We start from the raw sequence: 23,808 nt of genomic DNA on the forward strand, positions 1-23,808 counted from the left end.
CCAATTTCCCCTAACTTTTTTGCTATCTTGATTAATTCTGTTTTGAACAGCTCTATGTGTAATTTTTAGTCTGAATCTTGGATTATTAGAGTTCTATGAATGAGGACTTCTATCTACTTTGATGTTGTGGTCTAGTACTTTTTTTAAATTAAAAATGTTTTAAATTTATTTTTAAATGAACTTTTTATTCTAGAATATTTTTAGATTTATAGGGAAAATGGTAAAGATTGTAAGAAGGTTCCCATAAACCTTGTACCCATTTTCCCCAGCTGTCAACACCTGACATTAGTAGAGTACATTTGTCACAACTAATGAGTCAACGTTGGTACATTATTATTTACTAATGTCCACACTTTATTCAGATGTCCTTAGATTCTACCTATTGTCCTTTTTCTGTTCCAGGATCCCATCCAGGATATCATTTATTAACATGTCTCCTAAGGATCCTCCACACTGTGGCACTTTCTCAGACTTGCCTTGTTTTTCAAGGTCTTAACAGTTTTGAGGAATACTGGTCAAGTACTTTGTAAAATATCCCTCAAATTGTACTTTTATGATATTTTCCTCATGACTAGACAGGGGTTATGAATTTGGGAGAGGAAGAACAAAGAGGTGGAGTATTATTTTTATCACCTCATATCAAAGGTACGTGCTATCAACATGACTTATCACTAATAATGTTAAGTTTGATCTCTTGGCTGAGGTAGTGTCCTTAAGCCTTCTCCACTGTGGGGTCACTCTTTCCCCCTCTTTCCATACTCTACTCTTTGGAAGGGTGCCTCTATGAGTAGCCCACACTTAAGGGGTGGACGTTATTCTCCACCTCCTTGAGAAGGCAGTATCTATCTAAACTGTTTGCAATTCTTCTGCATGTGCAGTTATTTATTCATTCATTTATTTACGCCAGTAAAAAACTCATGGATATTTGTTCAATACTTTGGGTTATAATTCAGTACTACATTATATCTTTTCTTGCTCAAATGGTTCCAGCTTTGGCCACTGGGAGCTCTTTCTGTTGGCTCCTGTTTCCCTTTGGCATCCTTCCATTTTTGGTTTTGTTGTTGTTGTTGAACACTTCCCTACTTTATGACACTACAAAATGCTTCAGCCTTATCTTGTGTATTGCCTGCTCCAGGCCTAGAATCAGTCATTTCTCCAGAAAGCCTGGTTCCTTTTTCTGGAGAATAGAATTAGAAACTAGGATCTGGACACTGGGTTTGTTTAGTACTTTACATCTTGTAATCATGAACATATTTTCTCCAATTTTAATCTTGTTCTCATTATTTATATATTCATTATTTATGTATTCTAACCCTATTCTTTGTGTCCTTTTCTTGATAGAAATAAAGCAAGGGTGTTTCCAAACATACATTAGGTTTCTTCTAATTTTAATATGAGTAAGGGTGATACATGGATATTTGCTTGCTGACAGAGGCCTTTTCAAACTTCCTGAGGTCCACCTGAAGTTCCCAGCCTCAGCCTTCTGGTCACCCTTTACAAGCCCTGTGAACTTGCACAGGAGGAAGGAGAAGGTCCGCTCTCTCATTCTGCATCACCTCAGTAAACCCAGCCATAAAAAGGCACTTCTGTTGTAGTTTCTCTTCCTGCACACCTCCCACTAAATACCCCCAAGATTCTGCCTCTGAAAAATAAATTTTATATAGCAAAGTAGCAATTGATCAAAATACACCCTGATTTGAAGCTCCATTTTGTACCATTCCATTTTTAACACCATTTTTGTGAAATGACAAAACAAGAAGAACAGATTTAAGAAACACGAGGAGTCCCACATTATAGGCATCATACAGTGACAGAGGCCACTGGCATCAGAGCTAAAATAAGAACAGAGAAGTAGTGTAATGGGGAATCCATCAATCACATTAACAGCAAATTGCATACTAACCATTTATCTATTATTTATCATACAGATAAGTGTATCCTGTCTAGACTGCAGAAGCACTTAAATACAAAGGTGCCAATAATTACAAATAGAGAATAACTTTATTGAATAATAATAGACATTAATTATAAATTAAAATGAATGGAATATAAGGAAAAATACCTTCTAGATTGTGTTTATTGACACAGCCTATTCTATGAAATTGTTCAAGGAATTATGGTTTATGTTAGCTGCTGAATCTGATTTTGGAAATTAGGTGAAAAAAGTACTTATTCAGATTTTTCAAATAAACATACTTGCTAGAAAAAGGATCCTAAAAATGAGTAGAATTTTCAATTTACATAACCAGTGGTTTTGGTGTTTCCAGATATTTTTATTTGATTTTCAAATTTTTATTATATCCATTTTATGTCCAATAAAAGAACTACAGCAAATAGTTTACCTTGGTCAAATTTACCAATCATGACTTGTGTAGTGTTAAATAAGGAAAGATCTCTGTTAAAGACAATCACTATTATAATTTTGGTTAGTAAAAATCACAAAATGTAGTATAGAATTTAACACATATTTAGATAAAGTCAGCCCCAAATCTTCCTAATTTTTTTTCATTCAAAAACTGAGTTTCCTCTTTTTTGCTTAGTTGTTCAGTTAAAAGAGAATTTCATTTGGACAGTGTGACCAATGGCTCACAGTGGGACAGGGCAGGCAGGGAGGAGCCAGGCCTCACAGAAGGGCCCATTCTGTCCAGTGGGAAAGCTGACCTGCATCCTAAGGCTTATAGCCTGGGTTCAAGCTCATGGGCATTTACTCAGAGAAAATTGAGTACATGGGGGACCCTGGAAATCATTACCTTCATCTAGGGAGTCCTTGGCTCCTGTGTTAGACGCCAGGATTGACAGTGGAGATCCATGACACGACGCCAGTGTCTCAATGAATGTGTGGGTCCCAGCTGCAGGAGATCCAGGTGTCCACAGATGGACTTGATTTCAGGAACAAGATTCCGATATCTGGCAGAGGATTTGCCTGGAATAAAACAAGCTCCTCATTTTCTGAGTATCCAGATAGGTCATTTAAGAAAGGTCTTGAACTGGATTAAAGCAGCAGCCCAACTTTAGAATCAGAGACACATAGCAAGAGTCGGTTTGGGTACAAGACCACCTTTTAAGAACATGGCACCAAAGGGAGGTTGTGACTAGGGCATGAATGCAGAAGTAAAAGTTCAGCTGAAGACACTTCATACTAGATCAAATAAAAAGCAAAGGGGTCTTGGTCTCAGCAAATCAGTTGCTGGAACAGAGCACCATGGAAAGCTTCAGGACTGATCTGGTAGCTCAGCAGGAACCTTTAGTATGGGGTCAGTTTGATGATGATGGGATTTTAGGTGAAGGCTTCTTTCTGCTGGACCAGAGCAGATTAAATATCGTTGACTCAGGGCTGGAATTGCTCTAGAAAATGGGAAGGCAGGAGGCGCAGCTGTGGGGAACTTGGAATTACAGGAAGCTCAAATCTGGAGACGTGACAACTAAAGGTAACATGACATCCTGAATGGGATCCTGGGACAAAAAAATATCATAGCTATCTGAATAATGTATGGACTTTAGTTAATTATAATGTATCAATTGTATATTATTAGTTACAAATGTGTCATAAAATGTACCGTGTTAACAGTAAGAGAAACTGGGTCCAGGGAATCTAGCAATCCTTTGTATATCTATGACTCTTTTTAAAATCTGAAACAATTCAAAAATAAAAGTTTAGTTTAAAAAAATCAAGCTTCTCATCATCTTCCTCTTCTTTTTTCTCTTTTTCTTGTACACATTTTTCCTGTTTAATGAGAAAACAGCATTTCTAATTTATTTGATCTGGGTGTTTTTGTTATTATACAAATCAAAATGTCTTCCCAGTAATATGACATTTATACATATATTTTGTGTATTTCATGTACAAAAACTGGCCCATTTGCCTATGTACTACTCTCTGTACTGTATCAAGAACAAACATATACTATGACTTCAAATGTAATAACTCATTTGAAAACATACTTTTGTTAATTTGGAAAAAGCACATTTTAAGAACAGTATTATTGAAAAACAGAATCAACTTTTGACACTAAGGATTAGATTAAAACTTGAAATCATTCTAAATTTAATTTACTTCCTTCTTTCCTTCTTTCCTTCATCTCTTGCTTTCCTTTTTCTTTCCTCCTCTGCCTCCTTCTGTTCCTTCTTTTCCTCATTCCCATTTTCTCTAATTTTCATTTTAATAGGTTTGAAGTCCTTACTTAGATAAGTCTTCTTTGCATTCCTCCACATTCTAACATTATTTAGCAACTCCCTGTGGATTAATAACCTGGAATATATATACCATGAAGATTCTGTTAAAATCTGCAATTATGTTTGATAACTATAAACCTCTAGTTCAATCCCATCTTTTGATAAAGAACTTGAGGTGTAGGGTTTGGAGAGGTTGCCCAAGATGAGCTATGTAATTCCACGGATTAATAAATAACAGAACTGGGCCTGAACCCAGTGGTCTACCTCCCAGTCAAATGCACATTTTACTGCACAGTATTATCTTCACTCTCTATATAAAAATTACTCTGTTTGCAGAGTTACTCTTGAAATTTCCCTTCCTATAAGGAGAAAAACAAGTTTGTGCCAATAACTATTTGCCTGGACTTTATCATCTATTGTTCAGCAGGATGTTGTGAATCCTTTTACAGCCTAACTTTATTATCTCCCTAAAAATGCTGAGAAAAACTCATGATTCTCTTACTTAGATGAAAGTGTCAGCTAGTTAATAATTTATAAAATTAATTTACTACCGTATGAATTTCCCTCTCATTTAAACCTTTTTTTACAAGTATATGTATGGGCTAAAATTTTAATAGTGTAAAGAGTGGTGTTGTTTTTCAAATTGTCTTTACAGTTATACAGCTGTAAAGGAGATGAAATTTGTTAGCCGTGAAGGTGATGCTGTAAAGATATACAGTTACTTGTTCAAAGAGGCATGCTCATTTGTATATTCTGGGCTGTTCTCTATTTTGCTGCAATTTTCTCTGAGGGAATTTCTGCTTTTATCACAAATGGTCTGTGTTCCAGAAGAACTACCCAAGTTAATTTCTAATATTCTTTTTATTCCCTACAAGTCAATGTCCTGCTTCATGAAAGATGTTTTCATGTCCTGAGGGCAATTCTTTTGCCCAAACTAGCAGCTGCCTCAGGTGGTTTTACCTGATATAGCAACTGCTGTCATCTTACTTGTCTTTCAGTGGTGGTGCATGGACCAATGGAAGAGTATTCAGAGATTTTTTTAAATGGCTCTATAGGTCAGATTATTGGTTTGGCAGGCATGGGTTTCTGGTTTTGTTGACGGGGGATCCTACCCTGCTCTAACACTTGAGTTTGGTTAGGGCTAGGTGACTCTCTGGCGCCACACACTGGCATCCTGATCATAGGCAAACCCCTTTGGACTCTCCATCAATCAGTGTAGCAGGTAATATCCAGAAAAACCAGGGGAAGAGCAAGGTAAACATTTCTGCAAAATCTGATTCCAGAGATTTAGGACTAGCCTAAGTAATTTTCTTTCAAAATTTCTTCCCTTTAAGTATTTAAAGTTAGAGCTAAAGCACAAATTTAGCTTTGAGTTCCCATTTGTACCATATATTTCTTAATTTTCATGTTTTTCTGTTTTAGATTTTCTAATTACAAATAACATAAGCATCATTGAAACAAATCATTTAAAAGGAAGAAAATAGCTAGAATCTCCACCTTATCCCTTAGAGAAAACCACTAATCACACATAGTATATATCCTTCCAGCTTTTTAACTGTTTATGCAAACATGTATGTAAACATACTACCAAATAATACATCATAGTGTTTGTGTGTGTGTGATTTGCACTAGCTTTTTACATTAACAATACACATTGGCCATCTTTCTATATCAATACACAGCATCATCCCACTCTTTTTAATAGCTGTGTAGTATTCCACTCTCTGTTATATGGAGTTATCATAATTTATTTAACCAGTCCCTCAGTCACGTACCTTTGGATTGCATTTATGTTTTTGCTGAAGGTAACAGCATTATACATATACCTCTGATTACTTGGGACAATATTTCTGTAGGGTAAATTCCTAGAAATTACTAAGATGAAATATTATTTCAATTTATACTTTTCCACCAAGAATGTATGAAAACACTTATCTTCTTATGGTCATACCTAATACTTTAAATTTTAATCCTTTTTATTCTTCACCAGTCGAAGTGAAATTTGCTTTCAGAAGTATCTTTTTAAAAAATGTTTCATGATCATCTGAATTCTTTTATGAATTTTATGTTCATACTTTTTGGGTATTTTACATAGTAGTGTTTTCCTTTATCTCACAGATTTGACAGTTAAATTTCCCTCCTTTGTCATTTGTCTTTTATCTTTGTTTATACAGTCATTTCTGTTCATCTTTTTCTTTATGGTTTCTATCATGCTGTTATTTAGCAAGGTATTCGTTGCATAAAAATTATTTTCTTCTGGGACATTTATTATTTTTGTAATATGTTCTAGTAAACTACAAGTCTAGATTTCATTAATCCTTTGTATATTTTTCTTGCCTGTTCTAACTTATTTATTCTTTTCCAAGTGAAATTTAAAAATAATTTTTCAAGGTTCTGAAAATGCTACATTTAGTTTTCAATTGTAGTTGCAATAACTTTATTATAATTTATCACTTTATACTCTTTCCCCGATATGGTTATGTTTATTCTTTATTTTGCTTTTTGTATTTCATCAAAGGCTTACATCTTTCTTGTTGGATTTATTTCTAAGTATGTTTATTAGTGTTGTTAATGAGTCTTCTCTCCTGTTTCATTTTTTAACTTGCTATTGATTTTTGGTATATTATTCTTGAATTGACTGTTTCCCTGTACTTACTTTCTGTTGCTATTAATACATCAAATAATTTTCTTGGTCTTGCTCCAAGGATGTTATATAATTGTTGTTAAGTGATAGTACATTTTCTCGCAATATGTATACTTTATTTCTTTTCCTTATATTCCTTCACAGGTTAGAAGGTCCAGAATATTGTTGACTGATAGTGGTATTAGCAGAAATATTTCTTAAATTTATGACTTCAATGTAATTATTTTTGATATTTAATTATTAAGTATTATATTTGCTCTGGATTTCTGAAAAATACTCCTTATCAAGTTAAGAAAGCTTGTTTCTTTCATAGCTCACTAAGAATTTTAATCAGAAGTAATGTTGAGATTTAGGAGATGAACTTTTAGCATCTATTAACATTAAATTTACATATTTCCAACACTGGATACATGACATCATACATTTGTCAAACCCACAGAACTGGACAACACAAAAAGTGATCCCTAATATAACTATGGACTTTTATTAGTAATAATGATCAATTGTAACAAAAATACCACACTAATGCAATATATTAATAATAGGGGAAACTGTGTGTGGCATGGAGAGAGGGAATATATGAGAACTCTATACTTTCTGCTCCATTTTTCTATAAACCTGAAACTGCTCTAAAAAATAAAATCTATTAATTTAAACAAAATAAAAAGAAAAGAAAAAATATGCTAAAAAAGTCATTTAACTCTCCTCAGCCTCAGTTCCATCATCTATAAAATGAGAGGCTTAGACTAGTTGATCTCTAACTTTTCATCCAAAGAGAAGATTCTATCATTCTCACTGTCAATATAAAGATATCTGGCTGCCAATATATATATTTTTTTTCTTCCAGTTTTACTGAGATATAATTGGCATACAGCACTGTATAAGTTTAAGGTGTACAGTATAATTATTTGATTTACATGCATCATAAAATGATTATCACAAGTTTAGTGAGCATCCATATCATATACATACCAAATTAAAGAATTAGAAAAAAATTTTTTTCTTCTGAACTTAGGGTTTACTCTTTTCACAACTTTCATATATAACATACAGCAGTGTTAATTATATTTATCATGTTGTACATCACATCCTCAGTGCTTATCCATCTTATTACTGGAAGTTTCTACTTTTTGACCACCTTCATCCAATTTCCCCTCTCCCACTCCCCACCTCTGGTAACCACAAATCTGATCTCTTTTTCTATGAGTGAGTTTGTTTCTTTGTTTTTGAAGTATAATTGACCTACAACACTATGCTAGTTCCTATTACACAACATAGTGATTCAATATTTCTATACATTTCAAACTGATCACCATAGTAAGTCTAGTTATGATATTACATAGTTATTGACTATATTTCCCACACTGTACACTTCACACCTGTGACTAATTTATTTTGTAATGGGAAGTTTGTACCTCTTAATATATCTCACCTATTTCTTTCCTCCCCCCCCTTCCCTCTGGCAACCATCTGTTTGTTCACTGTATCTATAACTCTGTTTCTGTTTTGTTATACTTGTTCATTTGATTTATTTTTTTCTTTAGATTCCACATATAAGTAATATCATGATATTTTTTTCTCTGTTTGACTTACTTCACTTAGTATGATAATCTCTAGGTCCATCCATGTTGTCACAAATGGCAAGATTTCATTCTTTTTTATACCTGAGTAGTATTCCATGTGTATATAGATAGATAGATAGATAGAGATATAGATAGATATAGATAGATAGATAGATCACATCTTCTTTATCCACTCATCTGTTGATGGATACTTAGGTTGCTTCCATATCCTGAATATTGTAAATAATGCTGCAATGAACACAGAGGTGCATATATCTTTGTAATTAGTGTTTTTGGTTGTTTTTGGGTAAATATTCAGGAGTGGAGTTGCTGGATCATATGGTAGTTCTATTTTTAATTTTTTGAGGAATCTCCATATTGTTCTCCATAGTATATTTTCCATAGTATATATTTTCCAATACTTCTGAAGGTAGAAGAAAAGAGTATGTTGAAAAAAATAATTCATCAGCTTAAGCAAACTATAAAGGAACATCATTATGCAATTCTGGAAAATAAATGAAACCATATTATTATTGAATGAATCTGGTGATGAAACTGTAGCTTATGTGAAAGGGACAATGGTGAAATGGAGTGTAAGTAGATATTGGTGAAGCATTCATTTAAAGAAAATAGCTCACGTTTTAAAAAGATAATTTCAGGTGCTGTGAAGCTAAATGACATGGTCTAATGATAACTAAAAGATTGTCAATCATGGAAGTTTTATGAAAATTATTATAAAGTGATTTGTGGCTTGGGGAATTTGTATCTAAAATTTTCTCATCCTTATAAACCAGACAATGATGTCCACAAAGATGCTGAGATACAGATGTTGTTTCTGCCTCATATGATACATTTCTGTCAGATATTAGTGTGGGTGGAGCAGGCAGCTGCCTATGAGGGGTGGTGGGAACTGTAACAGATGAGAAAACACAACCCAGAGCACATGGCTCCTCAGTAACAGAAGGGAAATTAAACCTGGGGTGATGCACTCACTGGCAGTATCCGCAGCGTGGTGTTATGATTAAAACCCCAAAATACATGATTTCATATCCCAGCTCTGCCCTTTGCTAGCTGTGTGACTTTTGGGGCAGTTTACCTAATTTTCTCTCTGTCTCCATTTCCTTTTATGTAAGATGCAGATAATAATAGTAACCATTCTCAGTGAGGATAAGAAGAGCTAATATTTGTAAAGTGCTTAGATCAGAGCCTCGCCCACAGTAGGTGTTATATGGGTGTTTATTAAATCAAAAATAGATACACTTGAACCCTGGTTTCCTTAGTACTATCCCACTATCTTATGACTCAGCACTTTTTTGAAGCCTGCCAGGAAATCACCCCAAGTATCTCCTGGTATCATCATTTAGCTGCATGTAACAGAACACTCTACTACATTGCTTTCAACAAATAGGGGGTTATTCTCACATCACAAGAAGCCTGGAAGGAGGCCACTGCTGGCATGGGTTCAGCAGGTTATAGATGTTAGGGCAAAGCCCTCTGGGATCCTCTGATTCTTTTCTTCGTGCTTACAAGGTGACTACTGAAGCTCCAGTCATCCTGTATGCAGTGAAACAGGAAAAATAAGGATGGGGATAGGGCTATAGGGAGGGATGTACTAATGGAATACTTCTCAGAAGTCCTTTCAGCAGATTTCGACTTTACACAGAATCGTGGCTTGGCCCAGACACATCACTGCACACTCCAAACGTCCTTTTGGGTCTGTTATCTTCTTCTGTGTGCAGAGTCCAGCAGGCTTGAGAGGGTTTTTTGGACACCCTGGGTAGGATGTTAACATGGCACTCTTCCAAAGTCCCACCCTGCAGCCTGCTAGCTGACTCCAGCATACAGGTGTGGTGGTGGTGTTCTCGTTGTTGTTGTTTTGGCTGACACAATTTTAAAAAATTTGAACTACAATGAGTCTACATAGGGCATTTGCTCCAGTTTTTCAAAGATCCAATTTTACACTGTTATCTTACATCTAGCTTGACTGAACTATATACATGCCTGGTCTCTGGAGGATTTGGATTTAAGACTTCTGAAATATCTTTAAACTATCTGTTGAACATTTATTTAGACTAGAGGCTGAAGGCTGTTGGGAAACAAGACCCCCTGGTGGTAGGGGTTTGCCTCTTCTCTACTACCCTGAGCAAGTGAATTCTACTCCCAAACTCCTGTATATGGTCTACTCAGCAAAACAAAAGCTCTGCAATTACCCTGACACCCACTGGGGAGAAGAAATTTAGCGATGATTCACTATTATTCTAGAGCGCGTTAGGAGGGCTCTCTCACCGGTCACCCATCCACTGAAGCAGTTTATGAAAATATTTCCTCCCTGAGAATAATTCTGGTAAGTGGATTACCTTCAATTTGCCACACTTCCAGGGATATTTTGGTTCCTTTAAGTGACTGGCACCCCCAGGCCATCTGGCTCTTCTAACACAGCACACCTGTGATGCTTCCAGACAATGCAGACACTGCAAAGGGGGCAGTTTTTGACAAGGAAATAGTGAGTACAGGTAGAATTGGGGTCGCCACTAAGCCATCCACGTGGATTGTTCAAAGCAGGGAGATGACATCCTACATCCCAAAGACGGACTGGCAAAGTGGGCTTTCACTGAGTCTTGCCCAATGTGCTGGGTCTGGATATGTGCACCGAGAGCATTCCTGGCAGGACAAGTAGCTTTGGCAAAGTTACTGACAGATCTCAGGAGTGAAGCGGGTGTTTCAGATCTGTCTGAGATCTAGCCGGTGCCTCACACCAAATCTCAGCACTACTTTTTCTAAAGCTTTTCAGTGACTGTCTGTAGAATCCTTGGTGTTTAGAAATCTCATAACTTAGGGTTCTTTATATATATATATTTATATTTATATATATTTATATTTATTTATTTGGTGGCACTCGGTCTTAGTTGCAGCTCGCTGGCTCCTTAGTTGCGGCACATGGGCTCCTTTAGTTGTGGCATGTGAACTCTTAGCTGCAGCATGCATGTGGGATGTAGCTCCCTGGCCAGGGGTCGAACCCGGGCCCCCTGCATTGGGAGTGTGGAATCTTAACCACTGCGTCACCAGGGAAGTCCCAGTAGTTTTCTATAGCAAATTCAGTCCATTTTTAAACCTGAAAAAACCGTTGCGATCAGCAACATCAGCACAACTGCTAGTCGCTGCCACTCATTTGCCCTGTAAATAACAACCCTTCCTGGTTAATAGCAAAAAAATCTGGCTAATGAAATGTACTGGCACTATGTTTCATATCTAAAGCAATTAAAAATATCTGTAGTGAGCATCAATTATTGGGAAAAAGAGTGATTTTTGCCCACTTCTTAATCTTCCCAACTGCCCTCTAGGGCAAAAGAGCTCTCCTTGGAACCTCAGTCCATAATAAACACATGTGAACAAATACACACATTAGGTTGTAAAAGGATGGTTTCTTAACTGGTTTTTGAGCTACAAATAATCCCTAAAAAGTGGCTTTCTCAACTAAATATGCAGATATTACAGTGTATTTATAGTGATTAAAAACTGGAAACAAACTAAATATCCAAAAATAAAGTTTAAGCAAAATTATGTTCCTATTATGTCATGCTATGCAACAATTAAAAATGATTTTTACAAAGAGTTTTAAATAATAAGGTAACGTACTTATTAAATTTAAAGCAAAAAAAATCTGCTTGATGCAAATTGTTACACGGTATGTCACAACTAAGTATACATTGTAAGAAAGACTGGCAGGTATGTGCTAAAATGTTAACAGTGTTTTCTGTGGGTGGTGAGAGTGGGAGTAATTTTTTTTAATTTCCTATTTTAATATCATAAATATGCTGCTTTTATAATGAAGAAAAATGAGTAACCCAAAGGTATCTTTTCTGCGATACTGAGGGGATTCTTCCCAAGCCCAAACCTCTCGAAGGGACACATCCCATCTTCTACCCTATGGTGCAGACAAATGTGAAGGGGGAAAAATAATCCTTTCAAATACACTGACACTGTTAGAAAATGCTTATCCAATGTAAACACAGAACCAAAGGAAATGCATAAACATTGAATATTATAAGGATATGCATAAACACAATTCTTCCTCCTGAATTTGTAAGCAAATACCCATGGCTATATGAAGTTGGCTTGTTGGAATACAATGTAAGGGAGACAGAGGGTCCTTGTCATTTCCAAAATTAGTAGGGATTATCATCACCAATACGTTAGATGTTCTCCCGCTTCAAAAAAAAAGAAAAAAAAAAGAAAAAGAATGAAGAGTCTGTATCAGTTTTTAGAAGTACTTAAGGAAGAATATCTTGAGCCCATATATAGACTAAGAACTATTAACAATAATCAAAGAAACACTAATGTATAATAACTAGAAGCTAAAACAAGTTCTTAAACTCTTCCCTTGGGAAACATGTTTTCATGAAACTCAACTGGACAAGGCTATTCTCCTCCATCCCCACTCATTGTGGGGCAGTATGAAAAAGCTAAAAAAGTGACATGCAGATATTTCTTCTGTACAGTGTACAATGAAAAACAGTATTCTCTAACTCAAATATAGAATCATGTAAAACTTATCAGTGATTAATGTATTATAGTTCATAAAAAAGGATAACCTTCCACAGAGTGAAGTTTTAAGTGCAATACTTCATTGCAATACTTACACTAAGAAAAACACAGTCTGTGTGTAGGTTAATATTTTTTTCACAGAGACATGTGAAACATGTCTAAGATTACTAGATATGGTTTAAAAAGCAAAAAGAGCAACCTGGATGTGTTCATAAATAGTCATCAAGATGTTCCAAAAATTGTGGACTGACATTCTCATAAAATATTTGAGTCAATATTTATGCAAATGTTTCATTTTTTTTTTAAAAAAAAGCCCACAAAACTCATTATCTTATTATGGTTAGCAAATCACAAAATAACAAAAGCAAACCATTAGAATAGGTTCAAAACACTTTTTGAATGGTATAGTTACTTAAAAAGAAATTGAGTACAGAACATAATTTTAAATGGCTTTATACAAATATTATTATATTTTTCAAGGATGGGATAGGGAGTCTTATTTATGATTTTCTAAATTGTAAGGTAGGAAGGTATACCAAATTTTAAGGATATCACATGAACTCAAAACTTTATTGAGGACTTAGATCTTCAGTAAATCCACTTTTTAATTTTGCAATCTTATGAACCTGTAGCATGGACACACAATTTTTTTAAATGCACCCAACTTTTACATGAAGATAAAACTAGAAATCATCAATAATGAATAGTTTTATGCTGGTAGAATCTTCTCGGAATTATCTTGATTTGGAGGACATTAACTTCTACTGGCATAATTATGAGGCCGATTAGAAAATATCTACTGGGTTTCTTTATTTTGGTTAAGAGGTTGGTTGGAAAAATTCAGGAGTTGCTACTTTACCTCTTAACACTCTGCACTCTGCTTTCCCTGCCCCCTCACTCCACATTCTGTGACTCAGAGACTATTTTCAGAGGACACCTGTTTTAAATGGATCCACAGGAAATACCTATGTTGTCTTTTCATACTCTGACACTGCATCTGGTTAGCTGAAATGTGATGCTGCCCACAGAATGAAGCAACTTCAGTGTGACAACATTTACTGGAAGGCGGAGGGAATCCAGTTTATATTTATTTTCCTTCCATTAAGCCCTGGTATTGGAGTGTAGGAAAAAATAAATAAGGAAAAGGGCAGAACCAGTTTAACCCTCAAAAGATTAGTATTAAATTACACAAACGGGTTTTACAGCCAGACTCAGGATGATCTGCTCTTGAACTGAATGTAATCTTGCAGCAGAAACTTATCTGACACTCCTTTCTTTACAACGTTTTATTTCTAAACCCCTTGTCCACAGTTCACAGTCGGCCTTGTTATATATTGATAGGATATTTATAACCCCCCTGTGGAAAAGTGCAGGGCAGCCTACCCACTGAAATAGAATTAATAAGGGGATTTCATAGAGATTAACAGTAGTCTAACACTAAAATTCCAGTTGGGTCCAAAATAAAGCAAGTCACTCGGGGGCCCCGTTTCACGGGAAGTCCCCGAGCTGGACCGTTGGCCCACACTGGGGTCCGCTCCTTCCGGGCGGGCTGCCCGGCCCCCGCGCCCGGCCCCGCGCCCGCTCACCCTGGGCCGCGCTCCCTCTCCGCCCGGCAGCTGCCGCTGGCCGCGGTCCCTGGAGCTTGGCGCGCGCTCCCCGAGCCCCGGTCGTCCTCGGAGGCCGCCCATCCGCTCCCGGGGCTCTGAGGGGATGCCCCGGGCCGGGTCTCCGGGGCGCGCGAAAGCAGCAGCAGAATGACGGAGATGACGAAAGAGCTGACGCAACGCCGCCCACCTCACAGCCGCCGGTGCCCGCTCACACAGCCCCGCCCCGCCCCGCCCGCGAGGTCGCCCGCGCGCTCACCTGCGCGCTCGCGGTCGTGCCGGTCCCGCGGGGCACGTCCCGCCCCGGCCCCCGCCCGCCCGCCCCGCCCGCGGTCGGAGTTCCCACGGCGCCCGCCTGAACCCTGCGCCGCCCGTCCTCCTCGTCGCCGAGCCCGTCCAGGCCTTTCGCGAACATGGCGCTTGTCCCTTGCCAGGTGCTGCGGGTGGCCATCCTGCTGTCCTACTGCTCTATCCTGTGCAACTACAAGGCCATCGAAATGCCCTCGCACCAGACCTACGGAGGGAGCTGGAAATTCCTGACTTTCATTGATCTGGTAAGGCCGCCCCCCTCCCCCTCTCCCGTCCTCCCCTCACCCCGAGCCCGGGTGTGTTTGTGGGTGCGCCGGCACCTGCGCGCGTGCTCCAGCATCCACCCCGGCCCTCGCCTCTTCCCCAGTGACTGCGTCTGAAAGCCAGGCTGCCCCCTCAGCAGCACCTTCTGTAGCACCCAACGTTACCTGGTAGCTGGGACACGAGTGGAGGTGGGGCGCAGCCAGGTGGTGGGCTCTTTGGAGGGGAACACACATCTGCTTCTAAGAGGTGACACGGGAAGATTCTCAACTTAGCAACTGGATCGGACGACCTTGATCATGAGCGGCCTCAGCCCCGTTCGCCCCCAAGGTGCTTTCCAGAGCACCCACCGTGGGATCAAGTCGCAGCAGCTGAAGGAAACTGGGTATTGCCGAATTACTTGGCGCTTCCTCTTAAAGGACTGTCCTCCTAACAATGGAGAGAAAGCTCCTCATAAAGAAGAGAAATCGCCTAATAAAGTTGTCTTCTTTGCATCTGTTTTTGCCCATTGTCAGTAATTTACTTCCAACCTTCCCCCCCACCCCCGAAACATTAGAAGAGAGAGCTTTTCAAAACGCATTCACAGTGGGACTTTATACTTTGCCCATCTTCCCATGTAAAAGTTCGCAATAGTTCGCATAAGCAGCTCCTCTATTGGCACAATGATGGCCTTGGCAGTTGGAGGATTTTTTTTTTTTTTAAACAGTTTATCCACTTCTGGCACTAAAAGGGCCGGAGAAATATCACATGAGCATAAAACCCAATAAGGACATGGAACCTAGGAACTTCAGGGTGAAAGACTGGCTCAAACATACACTAAAAGATGGTCAAGTATGGACAGAGAATTAAAAGCGAGGAGTTCTGAGGACTAGAGAAAATGTAGAACCAATTCCTGGATCGCCAGAACTGCCCGTCCAAGGTTATACACGAGGTTGGCTACACAAGCAAGATAAGATTGTAATCTCTAATTGTTGACCCTTCATTTTGATGAAGAGAACTTGACACCTGTTTTAAGATACTTCCAAAGGCTTAGGATGCTTCAAAGATATGCAGTCAGCAGGTTTTTGTATAGAAATACCATTTTAAATTTGTATCATGTTAGATACTTTCAGAGAAGAATTTAAGTCCTTTACCCCAGTACTTTCCAAACTGGGCACCAAGACTGACCAGGGCATAGAGTGTTTCAGGGGTTTCAATTTTCAGTTCCTCAACTTCCAGCTCTTTCTTGAAACTGATCTGTCTCTGAACACGGGTGTTGCCTGCCAGTTATCCTTTCTTCTTCCCTGTTCATCCAAGGGACAAGCACGTGACAAGGCTCTGTGCTATATTTATCTGTTCCTTTTAGGATTCAGAAGATAGACAGTTGTCACTAGAACTATCTTCATATTTGATTGAAAAACAAAGTCAGACTTATCTTGACAGAAAGTCTTCTTGGGTTGATTGGCTCCTCATTGAGGATTGGCTCTATCTTTTATGTTATGTAGCAGACTCCCGGAGACTGAAACCTGCAGCCCTGAAGTTATGAAAAATATGTATCAGAGTGTTAGAAATCATGTCCCCTTTTCAACTGTTCAAACTTATGTTAAAAATATTTAGATGTTATTTAAAAAATATGTGCATAGATTTTCAGAATTCTTTTACTGGCTATGTGAACAAAATTTTTCTTGGATCACTACCTTATCCCATTTCTCCTGATCTCACTTTGAGCTGGCCCATTTGAGTGTTGTCAAGGAACAGCACTGAGCTGAAATACGGATGGAAACCCCACCAGAACCATAGAAACTATGAACTGTTCTCAGAAGCACCTTTGCATTAGATATAGTTCTGGGGGCGCAGGGGACGGGATTAGCAGGTGAGAGGGGTAGAAATTGAGGGTATTGTTAACCCATGCGAGAAATGACAACTCACATTGGCATTGCTTACTGTGTGTTGTAAAACAAGACTCACAAGAAACAATGTACCTCTCATAACCTTTGAGTGACGTGAAACTGTAGTAGAGCCAATCTGACTCTGCTTAAACTGTCATACACTTTATATTTTAGCATTTGGTGGTTGGACCTGCCTATTTTAAATAATAATCATGACAAATATATTTTTGTCTCTCAGAATTCAGGCCATAAATTCAAATTTGAAACTTTTACTTTGTTTCATATTTAAATTCAGTTTGTATAGGGCCTTCAGCCAATCATTCAAACTTTTTATCTCTGTGGCTTCTGATAAAATATAATAAATCTTTAATTGAAGGTTCCTGTGAGAAAATATGTCTAGAATATATTCAAGGAAACACTCATGCAAAGTGTTATTCTTTTTGTTATTAGAGATTTAGAGTCTTTGGAGCTTAAACATTGTATAGCTGTTAAAACAACTAGCCTGTGAGTCCCTACTATTGGTATGAAAAGATTAGGCTACTATAATTTACCCATTTAACTTTTCATTTTTCTGTGTTAAAAAAAAACTGAATAAACTTTATTACTTAGTGCTTTGGACATTTTTAATGATTCTAAGCTCATTAGAGCAATTTTGCAAGAGGGTTTAGCTTCTCACAACTTCAGTGAGAAGGCCCTTGTCCTAGCCAACTTGGATCACAGAGAGTCAGGACATTTATCCTGGTGGCCACAGTCTGATTCCATGATCCATGGCATCAGTGTACCAGAATGTAGCTCAGGAATCTCAGGCGACACGTATCCAGGATCATATGGTTATGTGGCAGGGCCGTTCCAGCTATCTCCATACCTTACTTTGAGTATGAGAGTCGTCCCAATAGAATCAGAGCTCATGGTAAAAAGTGAAATGAAAATTATTGCATAAGTGAATGAATCTGCATCATTTGAAGAAAATTCGTCAGCTGTGATACTGGTTAAGAAGATATTTGAACATTAGTAATGTTCAGTAATCTTATACTGTTATCAGTAATCTTATACTCTTATTATTATTCTCCAAGAGCTTCTTTTCCTAGAATCGAAGAACTGTAAAAGAACTAAAAGTGCTTCAGGAAAATTCAAGTAAGTAAATGGAAATGGAATACTGTCTCTGCATGATAGGCAGAATAATAGTCCCCCAAAGCATGTCTACATCCTAATCCCTGGAACCCCTGAGTATGTTAGGTTACATGGCAAAATAATTAAAGTTGCTAATCAACTGACCTTCAAATAGGGAGATTTGCTCAGATTATCCATGTTACCCCAGGGTTTCTTAAAAGTGGAGGGAGGCAGGGGAGAAGAGTCAGTTGGAGGAAGATGTGACGGTGGAAGACAGTCCCAGAGAGGTGCAACATTGCTGGCTTTGAAGAGGGAGGAAGGGGCCAGGAGCCAAGGAATGTGGGAGGTGTCTACAAGCTGGAAAGGGCAAGGAAATAAATTATCCCTAGAGCTTCCAGAAGGAACACAGCTCTGCTGACACCTTGATTTTAGCCCAGTGAGGCCCATTTTGGACTTCTGACCTCCAAAACTATAAAATAATAAATTTGTGTTTAAATCACTAAATTTATGCTAATTTGTTGCAGCAGCAATAGAAGACTAGTACACTTGGCTCTAAATCCTGTGACCTAGAAAAAAAACCTTAAATGTTGTTGTACTGATGTGGTGACTCAGCTTGTTCTTTATGTGTATTAGATAACTGGTTAATTTTAGTTTTAACCAGAAACTATCCTGAGGAGACATACGTGTGACAACAGGCAATATGAGAATCTATGAAAATGGAATAACTTTGGAAAAACTAGGCCTTTTCTTTACTGTGAAGTATTTTAGAAATTATCATTGTGAAACATGCCATGCTGGGAGGAATACTCTTAACTGGAAATAAACTGGAAAGAAAAAAATTAAACTGACTAATGTTCAAATATTTTCTTAACCAGTATCACAGCTGATGGATTTTCTTCAAATGATGCAGATTCATTCACAAGTAAATAATTTCCCAAGTTATATAATAATTGTCCCCCAAAATAATAGAAATGAGGAATCAATCAAACCAACCTACATAAATTAAAAGAAAAAAGAAACTGGATGTTGAGGCCTCAAAGTAGTGCTGGAATACATTGGGTGTTAGGAAACATTTGAATAAATGGAACTTTCCAAATGTTCAATGAGTATTCTCTTCTTGTCCCGTTTCCTCCTAAAAACATTCAAAACACTACGGATTTTTTTTTTTTTGAAATATATCAACCAGAATTTTATTCAGCTCTATATGGTAACATGTCTAACACGTGAATAAGAGTCAACCTCTTTGAAAAACATGAACTGGACAGTTGTTATAAAAAATGGATTTTGGATTTAAGACACTCTGATTTTTAAAGGTTGAAATAGAAATGTGATGATCCCATTTGCTCTAGTTTGTGGTACTCGCCATTTTGATAGTTATCATGTCTTAGGGCTCCATTATATTCATTATTTCTCCTACACTGACTTTCCATTCATGCACAGGCTGAACACCAGTGAGGCCCTACATCCTCAAAGTGTAGTGTGAGGACTAGCAGTGATCTTATCTGGGAGCCTGGTAGAAATGTGGACCCTCCAGCTCCACCCCAGACCTTCTGAATAAGAATCTACCTGTTAATAAGACCACTAAGTGATTCTTTTTCACATTTTAGTTTGAAAAATGCTGCTCTAGGCCATGCTGTTTTTGTTTTGTAATTTAACATGGAATAGCTTGTAGGACACAGCCTTCATATATTAATTCTGCCAACTATATTTAAAACATATTTCAAAATATATTTAATTATGTCACTTTTACTGTGACATAGTTAAAAACATGTTTTAAAAAATTACAACTGTAAAATAAAAGAAAGAGAAAAATATGTATTTGGCACCAAGGGTAAGCTATTTGTTGCAATTGAGAAACAAGTTTGGCTAATCTTTAGGGAAATCAGGTGAAAAAGAATACACATTTAATTGCATTGTCTCTACTGTTGGAATAAAGGAAGCATAATAATTTATCAGGAAAAATACGATTCTTTCCAGGCACTGACTTTGCAAGGTTATTTATCACTCAGCTGGTCATATAAATGACATCGGGTAGCATAGCAGATAATGCCTTTGATTGTTTTCTAGCAGATTATCAATAGAAATATTCTTATCGTTGATTTTTTTTAATATTATGATTTTATGAAAGCCAAAGGCATGGTCTTCTGTTTTGACTAGGTGAAGGCATTTTTGCAGAGGTTTAAGGTAATATAATCTGGGTACTTATTTTTGTTATCTAAATCTGTTTTGCAAAAGACTTTGAGAAAACCACAGAGTGAGCAGGATAAATAAGGGCTCAGATGTTGAAAAGCTTGGGGTGTTCAAAGAGCAGGAAATGGTCAAGTACACCTGGAGGATAGATTTTTTTTGCTTTTAGACACACTAAGAATTTTTGACCTTTAAAAATGTTTAAAAGGGAGAAAAAACTGCATAAGTATACTAAATGATGCATTTGAGTTTGTCATATTTACTTATATACTTATAATAAAATATTCTGGAGTCCATTAAGTCCATGGCTTAATTTTAAATAGGAAATAAAATATCTTGAGAAGAGATTCTACATACTATTATGTAACTATGATACTTAGCTTTGCCAGTCAAAATCGCAGAGTGCCATGTGAAGGCCAGTAGTTCATTGAGTAGTCTGAACAAAATTAGATTAGTTTGTTTTGGTTTGGGTTTTTCTCTTTTGGATATTATACAAAGAGGGTGAAACTGCAAATTTTTTTTCAGTACAATCAGACTTGACCCTAAAATGCACATAAACTTTAAGGATTAAATAATGCTTTTTCCTAACCTGGGAGAAGAATTCTGAGTATAATGCTTTACACAGAGTCCTCTTCCCCCTCTTGGAAAGTGTTTCTTTTGGATCAAACATAAAATAGGGGCCTGGTTTTGTCAGAGTCGGGGAAATAGTTGATGATATAATCTCTAATTCCCTTTCTTAGTTGCAAATGTGATTGAAATTACAGAGTCATCTGACCACGTTGAGGTCACTTCTTTTCCCATCTCTGCCATCCCCCATGTCTGGTATAACATTTAAGAAAATTGGTAGCTGCTCTTGAGGCTTTCATTTGTTTCTCTGTGTTCCCCTGAAATGTCATATGTTTCTGTGGAAGTGTGAACAATACTACAGTTTTCCATATTGAATCAGATGTTCCTGTGATCCAAGCACGCTTGGAAAAATCTTACTGCTTAGGATTCCATAACATAGCTTTCTTTTGTGTCTAGCAGCCTGTGGCTAGACAGTTAAAGGGCCCCTGTCTCACCTGCAGGGTAGTCCTGCCAGAGGACAGTGAGTACAGACCTCTCTCTGCATGTGAGAGACCCCTGGATCAGATCCAAGGTATGCAATGGTGCTTTGATAGAATGGATCAAGACAGGCTAATTGGGAATCACCAAAGAAATTGCTTGAATTCACCAAGTGATAAGAATACTGTCATTTTGAATCTTGAGCAAATGGCATGTGTTCATGACAGTGCTTTAGAAGCATGGAATTCTAAAAAGTCAGTGAGACAATGGTCTAGCCCTTTCAAATGGACATATTTAGAGCTATCAGGCTGTATTATAACTTAAAATTTTAATTTCAAAAGCAGTACATAAAATTCCAGAAAATTTGTATAATACTGGAAACCATAGGGAAGCAAATATATTCCATCTTAAGTATCCCTAATTTTCAGTGCATCTTAGCATTGTAGTGCTTCAAGATGGTATTTACTTCAGAACTTCATGAACACTCAGAAACACACATAGAGGGAAAGTCAGACTGCATATATATGCATGTATACATTATATGCATGTATGTGTATATATGTGTGTGCACATTTATATATTCAGATTTCAGAAAAATCATATTATTTATAAAAATTATTTGTAAATTATATTTAAATTAAAGGAGATACCAATGTTAGTATTTTGGCATTTGCCTTTTGAGCCATAAATGTACTTTTCTTTGAAACAAAAATTCAATATATACATATGGTTTTTATAGTATGAAAGTGATACACATTCAGTAGAAACTGTACTTCCAGTTTTGGATTTTGATCTCTTCCTGGGTTAGTGATATGTGGCACGATCTGCTCTTGCAATGCTGGGCAGGGCAGCAAGCCCCAGCTCCCAGTCAGCCATGTGATCAGGAGGGCAAACAACCAATACACTTAACATTCTGTTTTTCACTTTCAGTAGAGTATTCAATAAATTACGTGAGACATTCAACACATTATTATAAAATAGGCTTTGGGTTAGATGATTTTGCCCAACTGTAGGCTAATGTAAGTATTTTGAGCACGTTTAAGGCAGGCTAGGCTAAGCTATGATGTTCAGTAGGTTATGTGTTCAGTGCATTTTTGACTTAGGCAATATTTTCACTTTACCATGAGTTTATCAGGATATGACACCGTGGTAAGTTGAGGATGATCTGTAATGTCTTTTGCAGAGCAAAAGTTTATCATTTTGATGACATCCAATTAATTTTTGATTGGTGTGTAGTGCTATCTCATTGGGGTTATAATTTGCATTTCTCAAATGGCTAATAATCTTGAACATCTTTTCATGTCTTACTTGCCATGTGTATGTCCTCTTCAGTGAAACAAATAGTATTGTTATATTTTACTTTTTGTTAAATGTTAAATACATTTGATTTTTGCATATTGACCTTATATCCTATGATTTTGCTAATTCGCTTATTCATTCTAGGAGCTTTGTTGTGGATTTCATGGAATTTTCTTTTTTTATATAGACAATCATATCATCTGCTAATAGAGACAGTTTTCTTCCTTTCTCATTGTCATGGCTTTTATTTATTTTTCATGTGTTGTTGCATTGGTTAAGACTTCTAATATGATACTGAACATAAATGGTGAGAGTGGATATTCTTGTCATTTCTTTTTTAGGAGGAAACAGTCTTTTGCAAGTACGTATAATAGTAGCTATAGACTTTTTTTGCATATACCCTTTATCAGTTTGAGTACATTTCCTTCTGTTTCTTGTTTACTGAGAAGCTTTTTTAAAAAATATCATAAATGGATGTTGAATTTTGTCAAATGATTTTAACTGCATCTATTGATATGTTCATATGGCTTTTTTTCCCTCTTAATATGGTGAATTACATTGATTGATTTTTGAATATTAAGTCAGTCTTACACTCCTGGTGTGAATGCACTTGATTGTGGTATATTGTCCTTTTTATATATTGCTTAATTTGATTTGCTAATATTTTGTTGATTTTACCTCTCTGTTAATGAGGAATATTTGTGTGTAGTTTTTTATTTTTCTTCTTTGCCTGACTTTGATATCAGTGTAACGTTAGCCTTATTCCTCTTCAGTGTTCTGGAAGAGATTGAGCAGAATTGGTTTTACTTCTTCCTGAAATTTGTGACAGAATGTATAAGTGAAAACCACTGGGCCAGGAGTTTTCTTTGTTGAAAATTCATTTTGGTTGATTTCAAGATATAGGAGTATTCAGCTTATTTCTTTCTTTTTCATTGAGATTTGGTAGTTTATATCTTTCAAAAAGTTGGTCCATTTCATCTAATATCAACATTCTTTCCTTATCTTTCTCTTATTGTCTTTAGGGTCTGTGGTGATAACCACATTTCATTCCTGATATTGGGAATCTGTGTCTTATCTCTTTTTTCTTCATCAGTGTGGCTAAGGACTTCTCAATTTTATTTATGTTTTTCAAAGGTCAGCTTTTGGTTTCACTGTTTTTTTCCTATTGTTTTTCTGTTTTCAATTTCACTGATTTCTGATTT

At 37.0% G+C, this 23,808-nt stretch overlaps 1 protein-coding gene and 1 long non-coding RNA gene across 8 annotated transcripts in view; one reads left to right on the top strand and one right to left on the bottom strand.

The window, feature by feature from the left end:
• Positions 1–373: 373 nt before the first annotated feature.
• Positions 374–14,594, bottom strand: LOC308626403. The gene is made up of 4 exons (XR_014017240.1): positions 14,511–14,594; positions 10,737–10,850; positions 2,751–2,923; positions 374–1,642 (listed from the first exon to the last, which is right to left on the bottom strand). It is a non-coding gene; the product is annotated as an uncharacterized lncRNA (long non-coding RNA).
• Positions 14,595–14,761: 167 nt separating this feature from the next.
• The window catches only part of AIG1 (androgen induced 1), a 241,464-nt gene continuing 232,417 nt past the window's right edge, over positions 14,762–23,808 (top strand). For 6 of the 7 annotated variants that reach the window (XM_081251379.1, XM_081251378.1, XM_081251380.1 and 3 more), the window contains exon 1: positions 14,762–15,082. In XM_081251379.1, the coding sequence (XP_081107505.1) occupies positions 14,942–15,082 (141 nt within the window). In that variant the 5' untranslated portion in view covers positions 14,762–14,941. Of the gene's footprint in view, positions 15,083–15,204; positions 15,946–23,808 lie in introns of those variants that run through there. The other variant, XM_081251384.1, reaches the window with a different exon arrangement.

The sequence above is a fragment of the Mesoplodon bidens genome (genome assembly GCF_964165515.1).
Source record: "Mesoplodon bidens genome assembly, chromosome: 12".
Classification (NCBI taxonomy): domain Eukaryota; kingdom Metazoa; phylum Chordata; class Mammalia; order Artiodactyla; family Ziphiidae; genus Mesoplodon; species Mesoplodon bidens.